This window comes from Syngnathoides biaculeatus, chromosome 12, assembly GCF_019802595.1.
Source record: "Syngnathoides biaculeatus isolate LvHL_M chromosome 12, ASM1980259v1, whole genome shotgun sequence".
Taxonomy (NCBI): Eukaryota; Metazoa; Chordata; class Actinopteri; order Syngnathiformes; family Syngnathidae; genus Syngnathoides; species Syngnathoides biaculeatus.
In genome coordinates this window covers 1980369-2006353 of record NC_084651.1, presented here as the reverse complement: position 1 = coordinate 2006353, position 25985 = coordinate 1980369, and the positions used below count along the sequence as shown (strand labels likewise).

The 25985-nt window shown below is 45.3% G+C and overlaps 3 protein-coding genes across 7 annotated transcripts; 1 reads left to right on the top strand and 2 right to left on the bottom strand.

Annotated features, from left to right (window-relative positions):
* The first annotated feature begins 5 nt into the window (after positions 1 to 5).
* supt3h (SPT3 homolog, SAGA and STAGA complex component) lies at positions 6 to 7914 on the top strand. 5 transcript variants are annotated; one of them, XM_061837250.1, is made up of 13 exons: positions 673 to 759; positions 1234 to 1321; positions 2712 to 2796; positions 3494 to 3580; positions 4335 to 4431; positions 4500 to 4648; positions 4716 to 4791; positions 5886 to 5998; positions 6082 to 6186; positions 6257 to 6385; positions 7144 to 7233; positions 7309 to 7386; positions 7781 to 7914. In XM_061837250.1, the coding sequence occupies exons 2-12, from the start codon at positions 1239 to 1241 to the stop codon at positions 7348 to 7350; spliced, it is 1056 nt and encodes a 351-aa protein (XP_061693234.1). In that variant the 5' UTR covers positions 673 to 759; positions 1234 to 1238; the 3' UTR covers positions 7351 to 7386; positions 7781 to 7914. The 5 variants fall into 5 exon arrangements, with proteins under 5 accessions (XP_061693231.1, XP_061693234.1, XP_061693233.1 ...); XM_061837249.1 differs by having other exon boundaries at positions 3494 to 3592; XM_061837247.1 differs by lacking the exons at positions 673 to 759; positions 7309 to 7386 and adding an exon at positions 6 to 377 and having other exon boundaries at positions 3494 to 3592; positions 7781 to 7911.
* Positions 7419 to 15636, bottom strand: cdc5l (CDC5 cell division cycle 5-like (S. pombe)). Its single transcript, XM_061837245.1, has 19 exons — positions 15415 to 15636; positions 14873 to 14976; positions 14585 to 14746; positions 14377 to 14504; positions 13524 to 13623; positions 13311 to 13437; positions 13062 to 13153; positions 12832 to 12976; positions 12363 to 12554; positions 11783 to 11931; positions 11531 to 11702; positions 10880 to 11044; positions 10650 to 10730; positions 9542 to 9790; positions 8474 to 8581; positions 8316 to 8405; positions 7902 to 8033; positions 7739 to 7819; positions 7419 to 7659 (listed from the first exon to the last, which is right to left on the bottom strand). Exons 1-19 carry the CDS (start codon positions 15457 to 15459, stop codon positions 7546 to 7548), a joined length of 2436 nt encoding a protein of 811 aa, XP_061693229.1. The 5' UTR covers positions 15460 to 15636; the 3' UTR covers positions 7419 to 7545.
* Positions 15637 to 16676: 1040 nt separating this feature from the next.
* Positions 16677 to 25712, bottom strand: napba (N-ethylmaleimide-sensitive factor attachment protein, beta a). The gene is made up of 10 exons (XM_061837875.1): positions 25274 to 25712; positions 22370 to 22449; positions 22032 to 22148; positions 21877 to 21923; positions 20687 to 20764; positions 20540 to 20595; positions 20378 to 20462; positions 18927 to 19031; positions 18783 to 18851; positions 16677 to 17389 (listed from the first exon to the last, which is right to left on the bottom strand). The coding sequence occupies exons 1-10, from the start codon at positions 25369 to 25371 to the stop codon at positions 17237 to 17239; spliced, it is 888 nt and encodes a 295-aa protein (XP_061693859.1). The 5' UTR covers positions 25372 to 25712; the 3' UTR covers positions 16677 to 17236.
* Positions 25713 to 25985: the final 273 nt, after the last annotated feature.

The following is a 25985-nucleotide window of genomic DNA, read 5'->3' as shown; positions in this document are numbered from 1 at the left end:
AGTTTTTTTTTTACACGATCATACCTGTCAACTCGTACGATTTAGCCGTAGTTCGTACGGATTTTGCGGGGAATCTTGCGTATACGGCCGTATAGCACCAATCATACGGATTCTGAAAATTTCGAGCCGAAGGGTCAGCGTTTAGAGTTGGTGAAGAAAGTTACATATGAATACAATTCTGAACACAGTAATGCCACTAAATAGACATTAACTTCAGATATTATCATTATGGAGATCGACGATAATATCATTGATTTTCCCTTTGTTATTTTGACATATAATTTGCTTCGGTATGTTATAAGGACTTTTTGCTCTCTATTAGGATTTTTTTTGGGGGGGGGTAATTTATACAGGTTGGTGCTCCGAAAGGTTGACAGGTATGCATTATTTATTTGTTTTATTTGACAACTGCACAGTTTCACAGATCATATTCTACCATTTTCCATTAAATAAACACTTTCCAATATGTTTTGTCAGAATAAGTTACTAAGAATAATAGTAATAAATAATAAAAGCACAACATTGCTGTATAAAAAATAATACATTTTACGAAAAAAAAAATCCCAGAAATAGATTTTTAAAATACATTTTCTCAAAAGGTAAAATCTTTTCCTGAACAATATATTTCAAAAAAAAAAAAGTCACTGAAAAGCTTTTGTGCCACAACTTCGTTTTTCCGGCTTTCCTATTTGACGTCATCAACACGCGCCGTGAATTCACTCAAATGTAAGCACCCAAACAAGAATCGAGCAACTTTAGGTGAGGATTTCGTCTGTATGTCTTTCTTTTCTCCCTCCGTCGACATGAGCCCGTCTTTGTCCGCGTTTTCTTTGCTTGCGCGGCGTGTCGCTTACTCGTTAACCGCAGACTTTGAATGGAGGGGAACTGCGTCGTTTTTCTTATTCAGATTCAAACTACTACACAGGGGAAGCAGTGCGGTGACAACACCTGCTGGCGTCTGCGCGCTTGTGTGTGTCCCCCCCCCCCCCATGGTCTCGTGCTCTTTTGTTGTTTTTAGCTTTCGACTGACCTCAACATTAGGTGGGATTTATCAAAAATGTGCGGCCATTTTTCCTCACTGCAGTGAAGGAACATGAGATGATCTCGTCAATTCCAGTACATGTTTTATGTCTTATATTGGTGGGAATGACTTGTTAAAGATTGAAATATGTGTGATGCTATTTTTTTTCTTTTTATTGTCTTTGTAACAAAGTTTATGCTTTGTCCAACCAGGTCACATGTCTGGATCAGCAGCCGCCGGCAGCCGGGAACGTCCTGCAGCGTCCAGGACCACCTTCGTACCCGAGATCCAGGGCATGATGTAAGACGCACGCACGCTCACCTGTGTGCAGTGTGTTGCCGACGCCGCCAAAGAGACTGTTTGAAGCCATGTCCGCCCAAGTACACGCTCCAAGTTTCCCACTGCAGCCTTCAAATGACATGATTCAATTATTTATTATTTTTTAGCTCTCGATCGTAATACAAGGCCATTAAAAACGAGCAATTCAACAGAATGTAAATATCATACGTCAGAGGAGTTTGCATTAAAGATGTATATTTGTATGTGGCAAATTAGAGGTATACAGAGTACAAAATATGGCCGCTTTTACTTGTGATCGAATCTTTCGTTTTTCATTACTCTCTTGAAACACTTAAGTTAATAGCAAAAACCTGTTTTTCATTTTTTGTCCCAAAAATTAACGAACTGATAATCGTAGTTATAAGTAAAAAAAAAAAAAACACAAAAAAACTACAATAGCAAAAACATGTTTTTCATTTTTTGTCCCAAAAATTAACTAACTGATAATCATAGTTATAAGTTTAAAAAAAAAAAAAAAACTATATGCACCTTGAAATTTTACTGGTCCACCTCCTATTACATTTTGTTTCTTTGGGACAGCTAAAATATTCATTATTTAATATGATGTGTTTTTTACACATTGTTTCTGTGATTATTTCAACTTCAAAATCAATTAAAAATACTAAAAAACGATGAAAACATTTTGGACCCGAAACATGTTTCATCGTTAATTAAATATTAATAAAAAATGATCAAAACATTTTGGACCCTGAACATGTTTCGCCATTAAATAAATATTAACAAAAAGAAAATAAAACACTTGAAAATGTACAAATACGGGATAAGGTTGGTCCAAAAAATTGTTTACTATATATTTTTTCAATTTAACTTAAAAACTTGGATGAATTCCGTGTTTCTGCTTTATGTCAAAAAAATATCAGACAATAAGATAAATTTCCTTGTATAATAGTTTGCTTCAATCAACAATTAGACATCCTCAGGTTATTAAATTCACAGAAGTGAACATCAAATTTGCATGTACGTTTTTTCCGTACAGAAGATAAGTAAAGACAAACATTCATCAATTTTTAAACGAGGCCGCATGCGTTTGTGCGCGTCTAAAAGTGCGCGGGACTCACCCGGCGTGTCGTCGGCGGTCGGAGACGCCCGCGACCGAGTAAACCCCAAAACCGAGGGCCAAGCCTCAGCGTCGACCTCGCCGCCTCAAAGCCACGCCCTCCTCGGGCCCGCGCCATCCGCCGGCCAATTGCGGCACGGGTGAGGTCGGCCGGGGAAAGAACACGAGAATGGATGTCGAGGAATCAGGATGTGGTTTGGAAATTTGTGGCCTGTCCTGGAAGTGCTTTCTCCGCATGCAAATGGCGGCTTTGCACAAATGTGTGTGTGTCAGGTTTGCCCTGGGAGATGCTCAAAGGCCGCTGCCCGAGACTGCAGCCCTGGTGGAGGACGTCGTGCACACGCAGCTTATAACCATGGTAATGCACTGATACCCGCACAAGTGTTCACGTAACTAAAAAAAACTATACTTGTATTTCTGCTTTGCAGTTTATTATCAGAAAAAGCTGAAAAAAAATGCTTTAAAAAGCCCCAAAAATTTTTAGGCATGGAACGCATTATTTCTTTAGCCATTCATTGTAATGGGAAACACCGATTCGGTTTTCGAACAAATCACTTGTTGAACCATTTTCTGCAACGGATTGTGGTCCAGAACCGAGGCATCACTGTACTTCAAAATAACTAGAAAAAAAAAATTCTCCCCCACTTTTTCCAAAAATTTTTACATTCCCCCCCTAAAAGTAATTGGAAAAATATAACTTGATTGTTAAAAAACAAAAACAACAAAAAAACAACTTTTTTTCTGTTTTTTCAAGGCAAACATTTTCTTGAAGGTGGTTAACTTTTAGCATCCCTCCATCCAGAGGTGGTCCTAGACCAAACCCTGTCCAACTGCCACAGGGGGGGGAGGTGAGGGGCCAAGTGCCCCCCACAGATTGCGCCCCCCCCCTCACCCCGCCCATATTGTGCTGTGAAAATGTGTGTTACAGAAAAAAAAACTCATATATTTATATAAATATATATATATTTATTTATATTAGTTTTATTTTGAAATGCTAATGAGTTACCGTACCAATATGTGTGTGTTTGTGTGTGTATGTGTGACTTGTTGTTCAGCTCCATCAGGCCAGCGAAGGCGCCACGCTTCGTGGGTCAAGGGTCATCGCTGTGGAGGACATCCTGTTCTTGATGCGGAGAGATAAGGTCACACAACAGGCGAGGCTAAAAAGATGCACACTTTTCTGGGTGGGGAAAAAAAAAAAAAAAAATTCCCTTGGGTCAAAAGATTTCTGTTTCCCCCCCCCCCCAAAAAAAAAAATTGTGGAAGAAGAAAATATCGCAATATTTTTTTCTCTGTGAGCAGAATATTCACGAAAAAAAACACTATAATATTATATAATATAATAGTATAAAATAATATAATCATCCATCCATTTTCTTTGCCGCTTATCCTCACGAGGGTCGCGGGGAGTGCTCTAGCCTGTCCCAGCTGTCGACGGGCAGGAGGCGGGCGGGGTACACCCTGAACTGGTCGCCAGCCAATCGCAGGGCACATTGAGACAAATCACACCTTGGGGCAATTTAGAGTCTCCAATTAATGGTGCATGTTTTTGGGATGTGGGAGGAAACTTACCTGGGGAAAAGCCACGCAGGCACGGGGAGAACTTGCAAACCCCACACAGGCGCGTCCGGGATCGAACCCGGGACCTCAGAACTGTGAGGCCAATCCTTTCCAGCTGATCCACCGTTCTGCCTAATATAATAATATTAGTAATATAGTATAAAATTGATTTTTTTTTTTTCATGAGAATCTCCATAATGACTTTTCCCTGTTGAATTGCACATTTTCTCAAATATATGTTTTTAGAAATGAGTTAGTAATTTGGACATTGGACACTTTTCTGTGTTTGTTTTGTGATGCACATCAATAAGTATGTGTGTGTGTATACGTGTACAGCGTAAGGTGTCGAGGCTGCTGAAGTACCTCCAGTTCCGGGATTACAAGTCGAAGCTCCTGAAGAGTCTGGACGACGACGACGTGCAGCAGGATCAAGGTGGGCCCCTCGTCTTCTTGCCCCCCGAAATCGAGACGCAAACGTTCACGAGGGAACCGTCCCGGCAGGGGCGGGGTCGTCGGGCGCGGTCGCCGGCGCCAACCAGCGGCGTCACCGCCTGGCCCAGGATTTCCTGCTGTGGTTGGACCACACGGGCGAGCTCCTGTCGCTGGCCGAGCGCCAGGAGTTGGACCCCGTCAAGCGAGAGAGGCTGGAGGTAGTTGCCGTGGCGACGCAGTCTCAATACCCCGCAATTCTGAATTCATTTTCATGTGGAAATGCAGCGTATGGAGCGCCACACCAGAACCATGGACCAGACGCAGTACACTGAATTCTGTGAGAGTCGGCAGCTCAGCTTTGGTAATTTGCAACTTTTTTTTTCCAATTTGTTCTCATTTCATCCGTCCATTTTCTTTGCCGCTTATCCTCACAAGGGTCGCGGGGAGAGCTGGAGCCTATCCCAGCTGTCAGCCAATCGCAGGGCACATGGAGACAAACAACAGCCGCACTCACAATCACACCTAGGGGCAATTTTTAACGTGTCCAATTAATGCTGCCATGTTTTTGGGATGTTTTGGGAACGCCACGCAGTCGGGACCGGAATTTGAACCCCGGTCCTCAGAACTGTGAGGCCAACGCTTTAACCAGTTGGTCCACTTTTCCGCCTAAGAAAAAACACATTTAAACGTATTTCTAGTATCAGAAAATGAATGTTTTTTTTTTTTTTTTTTCAAGTCAATTAATTTGTCTCTAATAAAATGAGAATAAATGAATTCCCTTTAAAAAAAAAAATACATTCAGAATTTTTCTTGTACGGTATTTTAATTATGTTAATTATGGTATGAGCCTACATGAACGTTTTTGGGATTTGGATTTTTCAGACACGCACGTATTGGTTCTGTTTTTTTTTTTTTTTTAATTTTATTTTTCAGATAATTACTTTTTCTTCCTCTCAAATATATTTTTAAAAACAATTTTCGAGAACCATTTTGTTCATCATATTTTTCAGATTTAATGAAAAAATATTCCTTTATCAATGTCTTCATCCAGTGGAAACAAATATGTCCACTTATTTATTTTACTCATTTATTTGTTTCTAATTCATAGAGAAGAAATTGACTTAGTAAAATACATAAATTCATTTTCATTTTCTGATAATAGATGTTTTTTTTCTTGGGCGGCACAGTGGACCAACTGGTGAGAGAGTTGGCCTCACAGTTCTGAGGACCGGGGTTCAAATCCAAGCCCCACCTGTGTGGCTTTTCTCCCACATCACCAAAACACTCGGCGTTTCCCGTCGGCGCAAGTGGTTGGTTGTTTCTGTGTGGCCTGTTCAGGGTGACCCTCGTGAGGATAAGCGGCTCAGATAACGGATGGAGGGATAAATACACGTACTTCTATTCTACGTGCGTGAACACATGCAATCCATTTGTGACATGCATGCACGCACGCAGCCAAGAAAGCGTCCAAGTTCCGCGACTGGCTGGACTGCAGCAGCTTGGAGCTGAAGCCCAACGGTGTTGCCATGGAGATCCTGTCCTACCTGGCCTATGAGACGGTCGCCCAGGTAACCGCATCATCCATCCATCCATCCATCAGTCAAGCGGTACGTTTGCCACATTTTGTCGGTTTTCTGTTCGCCGCTCGCAGATTGTGGACTTGTCTCTGCTGGTGAAGCAGGAAGTGGTGGCCAAGACGGACGCCGTGGCGCACGTCATCTCGGCCAGTCACATCCGCTACAACGCGCACGCCGAGGTACGCGGTGGCCGTGTCGACGCACATTACGGGTCGTGTTTTTCCTGAAGCGAATTCGCCGTTCCGTCAGGTCAAGAAGGAGTCGGATTCCCCCGAGGCCACGCCTCCCTCCACTCCTGGCTCCTCCCACTCATCCAAGCCCCTCCTCCACGGCAACGGAAGCTTGGACGGGCGCACGCGACAGAGGAAACGCAAAAAGGTTACAATAGAGAAATTTTAGTTTTGGGGATTTGGATTAATTGAGACGAGCAAGTATTAGTTCTGATATTTTTTCATTTCATTTTTTCAGATAAATAGTTTTTCTTCCCTCAAAAGGCTATTGTTTTAACTTTCTTTTCATTTAGTAAAGTTAATTGTCAAACTTGGAAAAAAAAAACCCATTACCTTCATCCAGTTGAAACATAGAAATATTTCTCAAGTGTACGGTACAGGGAGGCCTCGCGTTCAGACGGTCTCGACCTCAGACGTTTCGACTTTACGACGCCCGTTCCACCGTCCGCCATTTTGTGCGCGTATTTCGCCCTCCTTTTTGGACATCACCGCCCCGAAGAAGAAAGCTGAGTCTTTTAGCAATGCTTCTGCCAAAAGAAAATCCATTACCACGGAAACGAAGCTCAAGATCATAAAAATATTGGAGAAAATATTCTACTGTAAATTCTGACTTTCATGACGGAACCCGACTTAAGTCGGAATTCAAGTTAAGTCGCTACTGTAGCAATGGTTCTCAGTCATAGATCGAGGACTTCCTGTATCCATCCAATCCGCTTATCCTCACAAGGGGTGCAGAAAAGCTGGAGCCTATCACAGCTAGCTTTGGTGAAAGGCGGACTACGCTCCTAACTGGTCGCCCGTCAGATATCGACGGCGTGCGTACCGCCACACTGTCAGTGACTTCTGAACGCATTTGAAAGTTTCTGCTCAAGAAGGGAACAAATTGTGGATTTTTCTGTATTTCAGAGCGCTCCCGCCACCGTGGAACCTCCCAGCGGCGCCATCCAGATCTGTCACATCCGCGAGGCCATCAGAAGATACAACTACAGACACACCGTACGTACGCACGCGTGCACACTTTTCACACGGGCGTCCGTTTCAGCGGCGCTAAAAATGTTTTGTTTCCGTCAGAGCGCCTACAGGAGGAGCGGGATGTCGTACCTGGCGTGCTGATCGCAACGCGAGGGAAACACCTCGAACTTTTTCTTTGTACGTGTGGTAAACATCATTTGTACAGAAGCTGGCGTTGCCCAAACAAATTTTATTGGTCACGAACACATTGGACGAGCTCTCTTTGACGGCGCTAAATTTGTACGTTAGGGGAAGAAAAAAATTAAAATAAAATAACAAGGCTGCGTTCAAAGCGGCTCAGTATTTCTGAGCGCTATTGACCAGGGCGTCTCGCTCCGTCACGAGTTCTCCGTACCGCTGCTGGAGTTCGCGCTCTCGGTCCATCTGACGCTCCACGTCCTCGCGCAACGCCTGAAAACAAACACGCACGCGTTTAAAATGGCAATAAAGCATTTTTTTTTTCATAAAATTCCCCGTACGGGCGAGTGACCTCGAGTCTTCTCGGAATGGCCGTGTCTTCCTGTCTCTTCAGCTGAGAGAAGGTCTCCAGCTCCGTGGCCGCTTGCTCCACCTGGTGCGCAAATGAAGTACAGCACGCTTAGGAAAGGGGAACGAGGAGAACGACGACCAACGCTAACGCTAAGACCAGAGACCTGTTCCCACAGCTCGTTGTGCTGTTTGAGCAGACCCAGCGCTCTGGACTGGAACCCCCCCAGGAGGATCTTCAGCTTCTTCTCCAGTTTGGCCGCCTTACGTGCCTCCGCCGTCATGTGGCCGCGGTTCACCTACAAGAAAAGATAAAATGTGCCAAAAAAAAAAAAAAAAAATCCTTCCCACAAAGAAACACAAAAAGAAAATTATCTTATAATAATAATAATAATAAAAATCCCACCAAATGATTACAAAAAAGTATTTGTGACCAAAAAAATAATTGTTTAAAAGGAACAAAAAAAAAAGACAAAAAATGTGCTTTGCCTGAAAGGGAAAAAAAAAATCCTTGGAGGTTTTTCTTCTCCCAGATTATGAGAAATGAAAAGGACGGCATTAAAAAAAAAAAAAAATCTTACTTCGAGCTTCTTCTCGACGCTCTCGATCCGGTCTTTCTTGGACGCCAGGTTGGCTCGGGTGTATCTGTTCTGTCCCGGCAGGTACAAGACCTGCAGCGCACACAAGGAGCGGTTTTGTTGTTGTTGAGCAAAGCGGACGGTGCGCGACGGGCACCCACCTGGCTGTAACATTCCTCCCACACTTGGCAGTAGGCCTCCATGCTGAGGTCTCCGTGGGCCATGCCCACCTTCACCACCTCCATCTCGGCCGCCAGGATGGCTTTGGCCTGACGGGCGCATGTTATCGAACGGGTTACGTCACATCACCTTCGTCAGCATTTTGCTTTACATCTTCACTTAAGTTTACCTCAACCTTTGAGCTTTTTCTTTAGATTAGTCTTAGCTCAGTGTGAGCATTATACGGCACAACCTCGGTTCTCCACCACAATCCGTTCCAGAAGGCGCCTCGAGAACCGAATCGATATTTCCCACCTCTGTGTACAAGGGGGCGTTATACACAATAACGACGCTCGTCATGGATCAGCTATGTCGAACTGCACGCATTGTTATTTCCTTGTTTGTCGGCGGCGCTCGAGTACCGGTTTTCGTCCGAAAACAAGCAAAAATTCTCAACATTTTTGTTCGAGAACCGTATATTTTTTACTTCTATGTCACTTTGCCTTATTGTGAGCTCTCCTGTTGAATTTATTTGACCGTGATTTTTAAGGTTGAGTTTTTGTTAGCATTACTTTTCTTACATGATTTTTTAAAACAAAAAGCAGCACATTGATGTTGGTTGATTACGGCAAACGAAGGCACGAGCTCATCGAAACGTTTGTGTCTTTAACGCTAACACTCGACCAGGGGTGGCCAGACTTTTTTTTTTTTTTTTTTTACCCCAAGATCTACTTTGGGGTAAACTAGGGGGTGGTGGTGATGATCGTGCTCCCTAACCATTAAGTAAACATAAGCAGCACGTCTCGCTCGTCTTTGCTCTACGTTGCCCAGACAGTGTTGCTAACTACAGCAGCGGTGGTGGTGGTGGTGGACGCTGTCGTTATAAAACACACCGATTGGCTGCATAAGTACCGTAACATCTGTAATTATGAGTGTTTGTGGTCAAGAGCGGAGGGTGGGTGTAAGGTAAACTCGGAAAAAGGGTGTGGCGGAACAGCGGTCGTCGTTCGAGAAAGTTCAGCGGTGCACAATTGCGCCCGCGTGCAGTTACTCGATCAAAGAGGCGCCACCTTTTCCATGTCTTCCGTGCCGACGGTGTTGTACGGGTGCGCGTCCAGGTAGGCGATGTGCAGGGCGTTGTTGGAGGCGGACGCGGGCCCCCGGCCCTTGGCGCGCTGCGGCTGCGCGGCGGCGGCCCCGGGATGGTGCAGGCAGTCGTGATGCATCATGGTGATCATCTCCTGCTTGATCAGCTCCTCGGCCACTTGGAGGTCGGACAGCGGCTCCATGGAGGACGGCCGGAGGACCGACTCGTTCACCTGAGGATGCACGCCAAGAGACGCTTATGTCAGGTGTCTGCGTATTAACAATTTTCACTTAATTCGTTTGCATAATTTGAGTTTATAAAGCCTTTTTTCTACAGTGACAGCCGAACATTTTCCAGCGAGGACCAATTAATGCAAGGGGGGCACACAGATGCAAACTCCACACAAATGATTTGAAACTCAGTCCTCACAACTACGAAGTGGATGTGCCGCCATGATCTTGAATTTTATCAATCAATTGAAGAAATTCAAAGAACCATGAAAGATTTTCGTTAAAAACTTTTCATGTTTTGATTTACAAATTAAACAAAAAAAAACTGCTCACTTTTGTGATTTGACCTCTGTTACAATATATATTTTTTAAATCATGTGGTTTTTATTCCTTTTTGCTCTATTTATTCGCAATTTAAAAATAAGCAACGCCAAATGTTCACATCCACGCGTTTTCATTTTTCCTTCCAAATAGCAAATATGAGGCGGCACGGTGGCGCAGCTGGTAAAGCGTTGGCCACACAGTTCTGAGGACCCCGGGTTTGATCCCGGCCCCGCCTGTGTGGAGTTTGCGTGTTCTCCCCGTGCCTGCGTGGGGTTTCTCCGGGTGGGCACTCCGCTTTCCTCCCACATCCCAAAAACACGTAACATTAATTGGACCCTCTAAATTGCCCCTAGGTGTGATTGTGAGCGTGATTGCTGTCTGTCCCCATGTGCCCTGCGATTGGCCGGCGACCAGTTCAGGGTGTACCCCGCCTCCTGCCCGTCGACAGCGGGGATAGGCTCCAGCGCTCCCGCGACCCTCGTGAGGATAAGCGGCCAAGAAAATGGATGGATAGCAAATATGAAATGCGGACGTCACCTCGGTGGGCCTGGGCAGGCCCCTCCGCACCGCCGTGTGTCGCAGCTTCAGCTCCTTCTCCCTCTCGGCGTCACGCTGGGCCTAAAAATATACGTGCACATTGAAATTTTGTATTTTTTTCCCCTCAATCAGGGTCACAAAAAATATTTACACTTTTTGAACATGAAGAAATTAAGACAAGGTTATGATGTTGACGTACTGATACCGATTGCGTGCGCGCGAGCTTTTACCTGCTTGCGCGCCGCCACGTCGGCGGCGTCCTCCACGTAGCCGACCTCCATCTCGGTTTCTTCCAGTTCCTTCTCGGCGTTTTCAGGCAGGACGATCTCAAAGTCGTTTTTGGGCACGGGAAGCGACATCAGGCCGTGCCGCAACTGTTGCAGGCTCTCGCGTTGCTGCGGATGGAAGCAATGAAATGTCTCTTTGACGTTTGTTCGAGTTGCTCACCGGCGCCCATAAACCGCTGCAAATTTGGTCATATTTTTACATACACGTCCCAAAAATGTTTTTTTTGTTCCTTAAAAACCTAAAAAAACCTGATTTTTAAAAAATAAAGTTGACTCGAATCAAGTGACTTTTTTCATCTTAATCTTTTTAAAGCATGGCTTGAAAAGTAAAACTGAGTTTTAAAAAAATACATAGCTTAAATCAGACATTTTTGACTCAACAGTAAAATGAAAATTTGATTAAAAAAAAAAAAAAAAAAAAATCTGATTTTTAAAAAATATCCCCTTTTTAAATGAACGACCCCTGAAAATTAAATAAACCTGACTTTACAAAAAAAAAAAAAGGTGGGTAACCTAAAAGGAATAATTTTTTTTCCACCCCCCTTCACAAAAATATGATTTTAAAACAAAATCAATATTTTCTCCCCCCCTTACAAGGTGTTTGGCGTACGACGGGTCTGCCAGCTGCTCCTCGCTGTTGATGTTCAGTTTGTCCCTGAGCGGCGTGCGTGCGGGGGTCAGCCCGGGCGTGGCCGTCCCACGCGGGGTCAGCTCTCCGGCCGGTTGCGGGGTCATGCCCTCTGACCCTTGGCCCTGCACAGGAGTTCTACGGCCGATAAAACGACAAACATCCTCGTGAGCGCGTCCCCACGCGTCTGTTGTGCGGGCGCGCTCGCCGCCGCTCACCTGAAGGGGGTGCCGAGCACGGTGTTGGGGGTCTGCACCTGCTGCCGTTGGGGCGTCACACCGCTGAAGTCGCTCTCGTGCAGCGGCGTGTTGAGGCCGCCCTTCAGCGGCGTGTCGATGTTGGTCAGCGCCATAAGATTCTGAGCTTCCTGGAAGTAACCACAACAACAAAAATATTTGAACTTTTGAGTTTCAAGTCGTGAACAATTTCAAAAAGTAGGAGGGCTTCAGTTTAGGGTTTTAAAGCACGGGTTAGAGGTTCTGATGAGGGCTTCAACTGAAGGTTAGTTTTAAAAAAAATTACAGGGTCACTATTTCAAATTTGGTTTCAAAGCCTGCGTATGGTTTCAAAAGCCAGGGCTAGAGTTCCAAAGTACGGTTTCAAGCCTGCCTTGGAGTTTCCAACATTGGTTGGGCTTTTAACCTGGCGTATCAAACAAGCGTTTGGGATTCCAAACCAGAATTTTGATCGTCGAGCCACTTTTCAAACGAGACGTTTCATGTTAGTTAGCTTGAAGCTTAAGTTGGGGTTTCAAATCCCACTCGTGATGGAAGTAAATATTGCTTTTGGTCTTGTTACCTGCATGATCCTGTCCTGAGCCGCAGGCGTACGCGGCGTGCGGAGTCCCGTGTTCATCGTGTTAGCGATGCTGTACTCCGACAGCAACGTCGACGAGGCGCCGTTTGCGTTTTCGCTCTCCTCGGCCGCCTGGCGGGCGACCTCGCTGGCCACGCCCATCTTTACCACCTCCTCCAGTTCGGCGTCACTTATCTGCCAGGGGAAACGATGATGTAATGTTTTGTCTGAATGACTTGAAAGGGCCCCAGGGATCAATTTTAGGTCCACTACTCTTTGCAATGTACATGAATGATCTCCTAAATTGGTGTCAAGGTGTTGCCAAATGTCCACTGGTGGTTCTTTGAAGACAAGCACAGGGCTTGGACACTTGCAGTGTAATGGTGAGTTGAATTTTAAATATTTGGATTTCATTTGCTTTGCGAAACTGCTGGTCCGACCCAAAATCAACTGGTTGGAATCACGTCGTTACCTGCGGCGCGGGCAGGACCAGTTTGGAGCGCTTCTTGGTGAACTCGGCCACGCCGCTGGTCTGCAGGATGGCGGAGGGCAGGTCGCTCTCCTTCTTCTTCTTGATCTTTTGCTTGTCCTTCTTGCGGTCCCTCTCCTCGCGCTCGCTAAGAAATGTCAGCCAGAGTGCGGAGTGAGCCCGACGCGACCGCAAATGTGCCAGAACGTGGCAACGCGCGCCGCGCGACTCACTTGCGCAACTCGCCGTCCAAGTGCTGCTGCCGGAGACGCTTGAAGTTGGGCGCCAGGGGGTCGTAGACCTCCATGCTGGTGTCGTAGAAGCCCTGACAGAAAACAAAATTGCTGCTATTTCCAATAAACTATTCGCAAATCAACAAAAATTTGTGCTTCCCCCTATCAGTTTCAGTCTGTTTTGCTATTTGCATGCGTGGTGGTAGTGAGGGTTCGCCGTATTCGGGATTTGATCTGATGACTAATTACTGCGGCAGGTTTCTTCTCAAAGGGGATTTCGGCATTGTAGTCCACTCCCCGCTTCTTCTTCCTCTTCTTCCCAATGTGGATGCCGGCCGCTCTCAGCTCTCTGCGCTTCTGCAGCGCCGCCAAGCGCCTGCGAAAGGAGATGACGCGGACCCAGCAGTGAGGATCAAGTGGCCAAATGAAAAGATGAGCGGATCGATGGGATGTCGACGTGACCTGGCTTCCTCCAGCTGCTTCTCTCGGGCTTTCCTCTTGGCCTTCTTGCCCTGCGTGTTGGCCAGTCGGGCTCTGGCCTCGGACAGCATCTCCAGCTCGTCTGCACACATTTTGCCAAGTTAATTTATGACAACCAAAGAAAAGAGCAGCCCTCAGAAAAGCCCATTACTTATTCATCTTTTTTCGATAAAACAAGTCCAGATACACGCATTGTAAATGACAGCGGCATGGACACAGAAAAATATATTTGCGCACCTTTGACGTGTACACATGAATAAGATGTGTTTATTTATTTTGTGCATGTGTGCAAGAAAATGAAAGCAGAGTTATGGCTTCAAATTTAGGATGGCAACCAGGTGTAAGGTTTCAAGTCAGGTTCGGGCTTCAAATTCAGGTTTCAAGTCAAGCTAGGGTTTTAACCATGGGTTATCAGTTAAAAGTAAGGTTTCAAAATATGGTCTGGGTGCGAAAAGAACATTTAAGAAAAGGTTCGGGTTTCAAACAAGGGTTAGGGATTCAGATTATGAGTCCAAGTCACGGTTTGGTTTTCGGATTATGGCGTCGAGTTTGGGTTAGAACTCCACATTCGTCTTTTAAACCTGGTAAATTTTTGAAATCGGGTCAAGACGGTTAGTGTTTATATGTAGGGCTTCAAAACATGATTAGGGTTTTAAATTAGCAATTTAAAATTTGGTTATGGTTTACAATGTGGTTCTTGATATTGGTTTAACGTATACATTTATTTTCTGTTAAAAGTGAAACCATGGAATGCACTGGCATCCATTTTATCGCATAGAGGAAGCAGAAACAACTAGTGAACCAAATAAATGGCTCCTCGGGGGCGCCTTTTTACCTTCATCCATGTCCACGGGGTCGGGCCGGGCCGGTTTGGTCTCGGGGTTTGGGTCGATCTCTCCGGGCTTCAACTTCCTGGGGTCCTCTCCCACTTCCTCCTCGTTGTCTCGCTGCGCCGCCTTGTCACTGAAATGACACAAGCGCTCCAAAGTGTCAATTTGAGGCACGCCGTTGCAATGCAGCCGAGTGGACGTGTGCGAACGGACAGCAGGTATTCGTAGTGCTCCAGGCACTGGGCGGCCGTGCGGCCGATGATGGGCGCGATGGTTCTCCACTGGGTGGGCATCAGCTTAGCCAGATGAAGCAGCTTCTCCTCCTCCTCTCGGGACCACTCTGTTTTCTTGATGCTGGGGTCCAGCCACTCGTACCTGAGGACGAACGGGAGACGCCCGTGACAAATATATGTATCTATAGCGATTGCGCCTTTCAGTTCTCTGCCGTGGTTTGAGGCAGGAAAAACCCCTGAAATCGGCAGGAAGGCCAATCTCACTCACCATCGAGCTTTGCACTGCTTGGCCGACTTACGATGGAGCAAAGAGGCGATACGAGACCACTGATTTTTCCCATATTTCATCACCGCTGCTTTGAGGATTTCATCCTGGAATACACAGATTCTTTTGAGTGCAATAAACAATTCCTTGCTTAATTAGACAATGAAACGCTAACTCTAACGACAGACTGAAAAGGTACTAATTTGTTGCAATAACTAACTTTTTAAAGTAAGTTATTTTACAATTTTTCCCATCCCTGCTAACATTAGGATTATACTCAGTAAAATACAGAGGTTAACTTGTAGATACCTGGATGACCCCTGTAAAATTAGGCTCACGTCATTTTTGTTGACTATCACAAAATGAGTATTAAACGTTACATAACACAGAGGGCGCCATCATAAGCAAGACCGCCACCGACTTATAAGGGATTAGTTTCCTTCACTTTGTAGCTAAGTGAAGCTATTATGTGCATTTGTTTGGTGCTTTTCAAGCTAGCAGGTAGTTAGCATGGTGCTAACCCCGCTAGTCCTGTCAACACCTACCTCCGTATTGCGCCAAACGCCTCCTTTTATCATGATTCGCGGCATCTTGGCACCTTTGTTGCGTTACTCCCTTTTTCCTCCACAAGTAACAGAACAAGTCAGAAGAGAAAAATGTCAGGAAATACAACGCGGAGCTGGAAAACGAACCGCAGCTCGCGACGAAAAAGCTCAGCGTCGACGCTTCTTCTTCGGTTTTCTAAGAGCGGGTTGAGAAAACGTTCAGAGGCGCACTGCTGCCCCCCAGCAGGACAAATGTGAAATGACACAACAGCAGCGAAATCAAGGCCCCATACAGTACACTGTACCGTATTGAGTACAGTATTTCTGAGTTTGGGGAAAAAAAGGACTGGAAAAAAAAAAAGTTAAAATGTCACTATAAAAGTATGTACTCAAGTACTATGAATAGATTATCGTTCATTTTTCATTTTATTATCTACAATTACAATTGTTTATGTAAACAATCTCATTTCGGAATGGTATTTACAAGTAAACTGTCTATAATTAATGATAAATATAATTGTGTAAAAAATGAAAATGAAAAAAGTAGCCCAATTTGTGCATAATCACGCGCTCATTTTTTATATTATTTGCGATTACAATTATTTATGTAAACAATCTCATTTTGAAATGGTATTTACAAGAAAACTGTTGTTTATAATTAATTAATGATAAATATTAATTGTGTAAAAAATGAACATTAAAAAAGTAGCACAATTTGTGCATAATCACTCGCTCATTTTTTATTTTATTATTTGCAATTACAATTGTTTATGTAAACAATCTCATTTTGAAATGGTATTTACACATAAACTGTTGTTTGCAATTAATTAATGATAAATATAATTGTGTAAAAAATGTAAATTAAAAAAGTAGCACAGTTTGTGCATAATCACTCGCTCATTTTTCATTTTATTTGCAATTACAATTGTTTACGTAAACAATCTCATTTTGAAATGGTATTTACACATAAACTGTTGTTTATAATTAATTAATAATGAATATAATTGTGTAAAAAATTTAAATTACAAAAGTAGCACAATTTGTGCATAATCACACGCTCATTTTTAATTTTATTTGCAATTACAACTGTTTCGGTAAACAATCTCATTTTGAAATGGTATTTACAAGTAAACTGTCTATAATTATTCATGATAAATACAATTGTGTAAAAAATGAAAATGACAAAAAGTAGCACAATTTTTTGCATAATCACTTATATTGGGCACACTTAAATTGGAAAACGAAGTCGACAAGACAGTATCTGGCATGATGACGTCTTTATTTCAAGATCGATTTTCACCCATTGCACACCAAGGAATGACGGCAGACTACTGGGGCGCGCGCGTTCCCCCGACACGTCGGCACGACACGGCGAACACGTCAACACCCACACGAGCACAGACATGCACAAACGGGCGCTGGGCGAGGATGTCACACGGGGGACGCAAAAACAAAACCGGGGGGGGGGGGGGCTAATTGCTAAAATATATGAACACTGAGCGCCATAATAAACAACAAATAGTTTCCATTTGGACGATAAATGTTATCATAAACATATATGTGTGCGTGTGTGTGTGTTCCTTGTCATTTGCTCAGTTTTTCTCATCACATAATCAGCGCACACGTTCATTCATACAGTACGTTCTCACTGTTACAATACTGTGTGTGTGTGTGTGTGAAGAGGGACACACAGGGGCGGTCTACAGCTGATGCTTAGCTTCTTGGTAGGGGGGGGGGGGGGTGTCACATGCAGACCGATATGTACAAGTTCAGCCCGTTGGCCGTTAAAAGTCGTCCCTCCCCCCTGCTGGCCTCCTTTGTTCTATTTCAGGTCTCCGGCGTCCCCCTGGATGGTCTTCTTGATGCGCAGCAGCATGGTGGTGAGCCACTGGTCCAGGCGGGACACCGAGTCGAACTCCTTGACGGCCTCGGTGAACGCCTCGCTGTTCTGCTCCTCGTGGGCCTCCAGAAGTTTCTGCGTGCGCGACAGGAACGTCACAATCGTGCGAACCATCAGCGGAACTGACGCTTAAGACCCGACGAGCCCACGAGCGCTCCGTCGGCTTTCAAATTGCCCAAATCATTTTTGCCGCGGGCCGCATTGTGGTTCCGGTTTCCCTCAGAGGGCCGTTATGACTGTGAAACCATCAAAAATAGTTTATCGCCCATTGAGGTGTGAAATTTATGAATTACTTTTGGAATCAGAAATCAAGGGCAATGGGTTTTTCAACTACTATTGATGTTTGGTAAAGTAAAAACGCTTGCAATACCTCAACACTATGACTTATGATATGACAATTTGAAATGTTGGTACAGATTTGAACAAGAATCACCTTTGTGGGCCACATAAAAACATGTGGCGGGCCGGATCTGGCCCCCGGGCCTTGAGTTCGACACCTGAGGATCGACATTCATAGGATGTCATCTTCGTGTCCATTCCTTCCATCCATTATGTGAGCAGCTTATCCCCACAAGGGTCGTGGGAGTGCCGGAACCTGCCTCAGCCAGCTAACTTTGGGCAGGAGGCGGGGTCACACCCTCAACTGGTTGCCAGCCAATCAGAGGGCATATACAAACAAACTTTCCCACTCACAATCACATCTACGGGAAATTTGGAGTTTCCAATTAATCAATTTAGTTGCATGTTTTTGGGATGTGGGAGGCAACCGGAGTGCCCACCCGGAGAAAAAGCCACGCAGGCACGGGGAGAACATGCAAACCCCACAGGGGCGGGGCTGGGATTTGAACCCGGCACCTCAGAACTGTGAGGCAGACGCTCACCAGTTTGTATATGTCATGCCATGTCATTATCAAAGCCGCTCATCCTCACAAGGGTCGCGGGAAAGCCGGAGCCTATCCCAGCTAGCTTCGGCCGAAAGGCGGACTACACCCTGAACTGGTCGCCGGTAAGTCGCGGGGCAGATAAGACACCATCATTGAGCGGGAATCGAACGCCGCCCGCACCAAAGGCAGGCGTGTGTACCACTATACCATCAGTGACTTACTTGAATCATGAAAAATACATGAAAAATGTCTACCAGCAAATATACTAACTGTATGGTACTCTTTCATTTTCCAAACGTAGAAGAGATATTTTTTTCCTCTCCAATATTTCATTTCGTGTGACATAAGAACATATATTCTAAGGCAATTCCATGTGGCCCAAAATCTCTTTAAAAACCTCAAATAAATAAAACAAAAGAAACATAACTCTATTTCCTCACAAGGAGTATTTCAGAAATGAACATGGATGCAAATATAAAACAGATGGGCACAAAATACGTAGCAAGCAGATCCGATTATTATCATTATCATTATCATTATTATTATTACCATACATCCATAAAAAAAAATCAAATTGACTTGACCTTGAGCAGTTTCAACTCTCTTGAATCTGAGAAGGCGGGAAACATCTCCTCATACTTCTCGATGGCCAACTGCAGACAAGAGATTTATGGATATGGAATTCATCTTCATCCTAAACAGACGGGGCTCAGGTGTGCGAGCGCGACCTTGGCGTTGAGCTCGTCCACGATGAAGTGACACAGCGAAGCCTTGAAGAAGTACTCCTTGGCGTTGTACTTCAGCAGCGGATTGTCCATTGTGCTCATGGCCACCTGACACAAAAGTTACATTATCCTCTATTGCTATATCATAATTCATCATTTCTTTTGGGGGCGTGTGTGGCGTCTGTTATTTGGTGAAATAACCATTGTCTTTGAAAAAGACACATCCTGCTGATATCGACCCCGACCCGATACCAAAACAGATGCCGTATCCAGACCATCGTCTCAACTGTTGTCATCCATCCATTTTCCTTTGCCGCTTATCCTTACGAGGAGTGCTGGAGCCTATCCCGGCAGTCAACGGGCAGGAGGCGGGGTACGTCCGGAACTGGTTGCCAGCCGATCGCAGGGCAGACATGGAGACAAAACACCCGCACTCACAAATCACACCTACGGGCAATTTAGAGGGTCCAATTAATGTTCCATATTTTTGGGATGTGGGAGGAAACCCGAGTGCCAGGAGAAAAGCCACGCAGGCGCGGGGAGAATATGCAAACTCCACGAAGGCAGGGTCGGAATCGAATCCGGGACCTCAGAACTGTGAGGCCAATTCTTTACAGCTGGACCACCATGCCGAGTGACATTATCCTCTAGTATTATATCATTGACGCATTTCTTGTTTTTTTTGGGGTGGGGGACGACTGTTATTTGTTGGAAAAAATATTGTCTTTGAAAAAGATACAGTTATATTTCTCTACATGGATGTTTTTTTGCACCCGAGGCCGAGTCTGAGTCACTTTTTGTATTTTGAATTCTGCCCATATCGAGTCCCGACCTGATACCAAAGTGGACGGCATATCCGAAATGTTTACAATATTTAGTCATTTGGATAAAATTACCGTATCTCAACATGATCCTTTTTTTATATGGCTAGAAGTCCAATATTTTTATATTGCTGGTGCAGCACAAAATAATGAAACAAATGATATTGGAGTGTACCGTCTTATTACATTATTATTATATTGTTATTACAACACCCTTCTACCAACAAAAAAAAAAAAAATCAGAAATCCCATTTTGTGCAATAACATAACAAAGATCTTCTTAATTGGTCAGAAAATTCATGCAACATTGCAGAAGTCCACTTGAAGCACTTAATATTAATATTCGCACCTCAAGATGATTTTTGTCACTTTATGACTTTTAAAAAACAGGAGAATTAAACTTTAAAAAAATGAAAAGTCCAATCTTTTCAGCTGACGCCGAGAAGCTGAAAAATACGCGATCGGGCCAGGCAACAATGTCGAAGTGACGCCTCTACAGGTGAATTTAAAATTCAAAATGAAATAATCGATAAGACATTTATTTGTAAGAGTAGCGTGTTGGACGGATGTGTGTGTGTGTGTGTGAGGGTCTGACGTTGCGGCCGGCGTGAGGCGTTTGAGGGCTGTCGCAACCTGTTCGTAGATCTCGATGGCTTTCTGGTACTGCTCCAGCTGGGCGCTGTAGTGGCCCACCTTCAGCAGACACTTGTTGGCCGAGCTGCAAGCACGCAAGCCCGCCGGGCTCAAACGGGCGAACGTTTGCGTCGCGACGGCGCCGACGCCTCCGAAACGCACCTGTTCGACTCTTCTCCTTTGTAATAGTCGGCCGCCTGCTCGTAGTGGGCGATGGCCTGCGGGAGGAAGTACGCGACACCCGCACACGTACAGGTGATGAACGTAAAAGACGGCGGCGGGGATTTTTCGGGGTTGTGCCGGTTTCACCTTCTCGATGTCGACCAGCTCCGACTCGTAGATCTCGGCGATGGTGATGTGATGTTTGGCGGCGATGGTGAAGCGACCCTGCGGGCCGCCAAGCGCGATGACGTTAATATCGCATAAATCCGGATTGACGCCGTCAGATAGAAAACGTGCACTGCGGTACGACTCCGTTAATATCCGGTTAATAAGTACTGAGCCCGATTTCCCGTCTCTTTATTGATTACAATAGAAAGGCAAGTGGGGATTCATTTGCAATTTGCCAATATTATCAATAATCTTTTTCTGAAGAGGGACCGACTGTCCAAGGATGCACAGGCGCGTCCGTGCCAGCCTCCAAAAAGTCACTTTGACTGTGACTTTCAACTTTAAAAAACAAATAAAAACAACCGCCAAAAATAGTCACCAGAGAAGTGCTGATCCATAACGCTGTCTTTTAAAGGTCTAAAAAAAAAAGTGATAATTGTATTGATAAACTTTGGGTGCTTTGATCCCAGACACCCACTTTTTGACACATTTTGCAACCTTTTCAAAATGTTTTCCAACGCAACAAATCCACAATCACGGCCGTTTGCTTCCAACGCGCACCAAACAACGACGTCATTATCAAAATGTTTATTAAAATTTGTTTAGGCTTCACCCGTATTTCACCCATCCGTTGTATGGAAGTAAATATCTGCCACTGAAAATTTTACATTGTAAAATTCCATCCATCCATTTTCATTTTCCATTTGCTGGATAGGCTCCACCCTCGTGAGGATAAGTGGCAAAGAAAATGGAGGGAAGGAAGTTTCTTTCGGCTTGTCCCTTACGGGGTCGCCACAGCGTGTCATCTCAGATAAACGCTCATTTTTGTTTGGCACAATTTTTACGCCGGATGCCCTTCCTGACGCAATTTTACAATGTAAAATTTTCAGTGGAATTTTCAATTCTAATCTTGGTGGCACATATTTACTTCGAAACTGCTGTTTGATGTCATTTCATTAATCGTCATCGACTGGCTCACTTCAATTTGACGCTTTTGCACGTGCACAGAATATTGAGCGCAAGTGAACTGCAAGCCTACGTGAGAAAAGCACTCCCCCCCCCCCCCCTTTCCAGTTGGGTCATAGAGACCCCCCTCCCCCTCCAATTGGGTCACAGAGATCTCCCCTCCCCCCCCCCCCCCCCAATTGGGTCAAACAGATCCTCCTCACCATGTCGGTGTAGATGTCGATGGCTTGATTGAGACAAGCGATGGCCTCTGCAAGGAAAGCAACAAGCGGCCAGCTTCAAGCACGTCAAGGCCCGGCGACAACAGAACGCACGACGACGACGACGACGGCGGCGCTCGGCGCTCGGCGCCTCTCACCCTGCGGGTCGGCCTTCTTGTAAGCGTTGCCCGCGTCCACGAAGCTGGTGGCCGAGTCCAGTTTGTTCTGAAGCTGCATGTGGAGCCGGGCCGCCTGGCAGAACGCGTTGCCGGCAGCTGGCACACACGCACGTGCAAAGAGTGAGCGCCGCTGCGCTCAATAGTGTCGCAGAGATGCTCGTAAGACAAATCCGCTTTCCTGAAAAAAGGCTTCCGTGGGAATTCAACTGTAGCCACATGCAAATTGCGGGTTTATTGCCCAACTGCGACTTTTGCCGAGTCACCGACGGGCCCGCCAGCTAGCGTGCGTGTTCGGGGATCCGCGCGTGTTTTCTCACCGCTCCAGTTCTTTGCCATCTTGAACATGTTGGCCGCCCGGGCGTACATCTCGCAGGCGTCCTCCACCTTGTGGTTTCCGCTGCAACACGCACACACATCCGAGCAAACATCAGTGGGACCAGGCGGCGTCTCGACCTTTAGCCCCCGGGCGATCGTTATCGGCAGTGCGAGGTTGCGCTCCGACGGATGGGTGCGGAAAACTGCAGTTGTTTGTTTACATTCAAACTTCGGTAACGTCCTTGTGATCGCTGTGTCTGAGCAAACACGCTAAGGCCGTGAGCGCCCCCCTTTGACCGCTGTGAGCAACATCGGGCGTATGCACAGTGCCCAGATCGGTGTCAGCCATTCAATTTACAAGGCTCATTAAAATTACATTTCCGTCAGATCATTTTGAAGAACAATTTGGTGTTTTTTCAAACTTACACTGAAAATGTCAACAAACAAACAAACAAAAAAAAAAACATTGCTAACCAAACCAAGCCAACTATGAACTATAAATTTGAAATGTCGCTTCCAAATTTGTTTCATTTATTTATTTTTTTTAACGCACAATGATATCCTCGTCTGTTTTTCTCGTGTAAAAATGAATTATTGCTTGCAGAATATCTTCAGCAATGCATGTTGAAAGCTGAATGATGCTCCCAAACAGTTTTAGGGTTAATGTTATGATGTTTCCTATATTTAAAAAATACACAAGTAGCTTTTTGGGCAATGTATCATCTGTGCTTTCATCCTTGATCAGCCTGTGCCAAGGTGGAATTTTAACATTACACACCATCTCATCCTGCACTTTCTACTTTGGCTTCAGACCAGACCTTTTTAGTCAAAAAAGAGAAAATCTCCTCCAGTTTGGCCACTTTTTGTTCTATTATTCACATACGCCGACATTCATTGAAGCAACAGCATTTCTTTTAATACTTTTCATTACTTTTGCCATTATTATCGACAGTAAACGTAAGCAGCATGTCTAACTCTCTTTGCTCTACGTTGCCCAGACTGTTGCTAACTAAGGCACTGGTGGTGGGCGGTGTTTGTAATTATGAGTGTACCCCTTTAAAAGCGGAGGTGGGCGGGGCCAGGTAAAGTAGGAAGTACAGTGTGTGGCGCCGTGTGGCCGAGCAGCAGCTGGTTGTGAGAGGCAGCGGGCAGCCGTGTTAAAAAAAAAAACAAGACGTCATGCTGTAGTTCACTGCGCTGGATCGGTTTTCATCTGCGCTGAGAGTATGCGACAAGTGCCCAAATGCGCAGTTGCGCAGCTTAGAGGGAACATTACTTGCAATGAGAACGCACGAACGAGGTTTTGGGGATCTTCTTGGTTCCCTCGTCTTTTCTTTGAGCTTGTTGAACATTATATGGGAGGAAAAACGGCTTGCTCATCTCCACTTTGACCTTTAACTACATAATCATCATTTTATCCACCAACGAGTACCCGAGTGACGTTGCCCACTTCACATTATGTGAAAAATAAAAAAAAGTAGGCTGCTTGGAAAACAGACGTGACCCATTTCAGTCGTCAGTTTTGAGGACGCAGTCTATTTGCAGACATGTTAGCGTTCATGTGGGGGGGGGAACGCAACATTGACTCTCACTTCACTTCAGGACCACGTTGTCATAGTAACACAAATCAAAACACCAGTGCCTGCAGTTGTGTTGATGCGCTTTCATCTGTAAGAAGCGTGCAACTAAACCTCCCCTTTGGTGTCATTTGCTGACAAACCATCCGTCCATCCATTTTTCTTTTGCCGCCTATCCTCATGAGGAACGCGGGGAGTGCTGTAGCCTATCCCGGGTCTGGTTGCCAGCCGATCGCACGGCACATTGAGACAAACAGTCGCACTCACAAACACACCTAGGGCCAATTTAGAGGGTCCAATTAATGTTGCATGTTTTTGGGATGTGGGAGGAAACCGGAGTGCCCACCCGGAGAAAACCCACGCAGGCACGGAGAAAACATGCAAACTCCAAACAGGCGGGGCCGGGATCAAACCCGGGTCCTCGGAACTGCGAGGCCAACGCTTTACCATCTGATCCACCATGCCGCCGCTGACAAACTATATTCCGTGCAATATTTACGTTGTCATTCTAGCACTCGTACTAGTCATGTCGTGTTCATTTTGCCTTTTAGACAATTGCACAAATGGACGACGCAACGCATCGTCAACGCATGGAAAAAAATGTAATGCCTAATTGTGTCAAATGGCATTTGCAAGTTTATTATAAGCAACATTTCGCATAACCGCATAATGGAAATGTGCATCCTTTCATAATGTTGTACAAAATGACGCATGCATGTATGGATGATGTACGGAATTGTAGAGCAAAGCAAATTTAGTTGGATAGCGCATTTGATACACGAATTAAAACAATAAAAATGACAACAAAATATATTTTAAAAAGGACAAAAACCGCGTACGGTGCAAGTAATATGAATTAAAAACGGATATATCCTAAAAAAGAAGAGTTTTCAACCTGGATTTACAAATTATTCAATTATCTGTCAATCACCTTTTTTTACGTGTAAGCTACGAAAACGCGCGATCACGTGACGCCACGTCGCCCCGCCCTCTCGCACCTGCCGCACAAGGCGACCCGAGTGAGATCGCGTTCCCGGCCCGCCGCCCCGCGGGTCCACGGCGGCCTCACGCTCCGCGAACACGCAGCAGAAAGTGGATGGGTGGTGTGCGCGCACGCGGGGTGCGTGAGGGGCCCACGCCACGCCAGTGACGACGTTCGGAATTCGAACGGAGGAACCAAAACGTCATCGCGACTGACCGGCAAAAACACGCGAAATCCCGACGAACGTGACGAAATATAGAAATAATGGCGTCAGCGCCAGGAAGATTATTCCGCATCGTAAAGCAACACGACGTCAACACCCAAATAAACGCCAAGCGGCCATTTACCCGAACATTCCGCCGAGAAACGAGCCGGACGATTTGACCTTCTTGTCGGCTTCGGCCATGAGCTGCATGGCCTCCTTCTCTTTGCCGCTGTTGTCCATGGTGACCCCGGGCCGGGTGGCTGTGCGCTGGCTGCCCTGGCGAAGGCGGAGGACGGTTCGGAAATTCGACCGGACCGATGTTCCGCAGTGGAGGCGAAGGCGGGGAGGGGAGGGGAGGCGAGGAGGACGGAAGAGCGCGCGGGAGGGAGGGGAGGCGAGGAGGACGGAAGAGCCCGCTGGTGCTGAAGCTGAGCGGAGTTTGGCGACGCTTCTTCTTCTACGGCCACAGAAAGTGAGAGACAGGCTCGCCGTCGCCCCCGGCTGGATAAAACGTGAACGGCACGAACCCAGTCGTCTAAACACCGAATAAACACAAGATGAAAAGTATTCATCCACATATCTATGTAGTTGTATTGGTCAATATACTGGACTGTTTTTTTTTTTTTAATATTGAGGTACTGTAATTTATTATAAAATTAGAATGTATTAAAGACAAGGATTATTACATTTTACTTGGTGAAAAAATAATGACATTTGAAACGTATACATATATTATAACGTAATACTGTTTTGTGCATTTTAAATTATTAACCCTTTGTCATTTACTTGGTATTGAAGGGTGCTGAGGCATTTTTTTTTGTTAATTGCTTACTTACGGTAAAAAATAATAATTT

Excerpts from the sequence above, each read along its gene's own strand:
- supt3h (XM_061837247.1), top strand. The coding sequence starts at position 1,239 with ATGTCTGGATCAGCAGCCGCCGGCAGCCGGGAACGTCCTGCAGCGTCC. Across the intron at positions 1,322-2,711 it reads CCCGAGATCCAGGGCATGAT|GTTTGCCCTGGGAGATGCTC; the intron begins GTAAGACGCACG and ends TGTGTGTGTCAG. Across the intron at positions 4,649-4,715 it reads TCAAGCGAGAGAGGCTGGAG|CGTATGGAGCGCCACACCAG; the intron begins GTAGTTGCCGTG and ends GTGGAAATGCAG.
- cdc5l (XM_061837245.1), bottom strand. The coding sequence starts at position 15,459 with ATGCCGCGAATCATGATAAAAGGAGGCGTTTGGCGCAATACGGAG. Across the intron at positions 13,438-13,523 it reads AAGCAGCTGGAGGAAGCCAG|GCGCTTGGCGGCGCTGCAGA; the intron begins GTCACGTCGACA and ends CTCCTTTCGCAG. Across the intron at positions 12,555-12,831 it reads TGGTCCTGCCCGCGCCGCAG|ATAAGTGACGCCGAACTGGA; the intron begins GTAACGACGTGA and ends TTCCCCTGGCAG.
- napba (XM_061837875.1), bottom strand. The coding sequence starts at position 25,371 with ATGGACAACAGCGGCAAAGAGAAGGAGGCCATGCAGCTCATGGCCGAA. Across the intron at positions 22,149-22,369 it reads GATGGCAAAGAACTGGAGCG|CTGCCGGCAACGCGTTCTGC; the intron begins GTGAGAAAACAC and ends CGTGTGTGCCAG. Across the intron at positions 20,765-21,876 it reads TCGACATCTACACCGACATG|GGTCGCTTCACCATCGCCGC; the intron begins GTGAGGAGGATC and ends GGCGGCCCGCAG.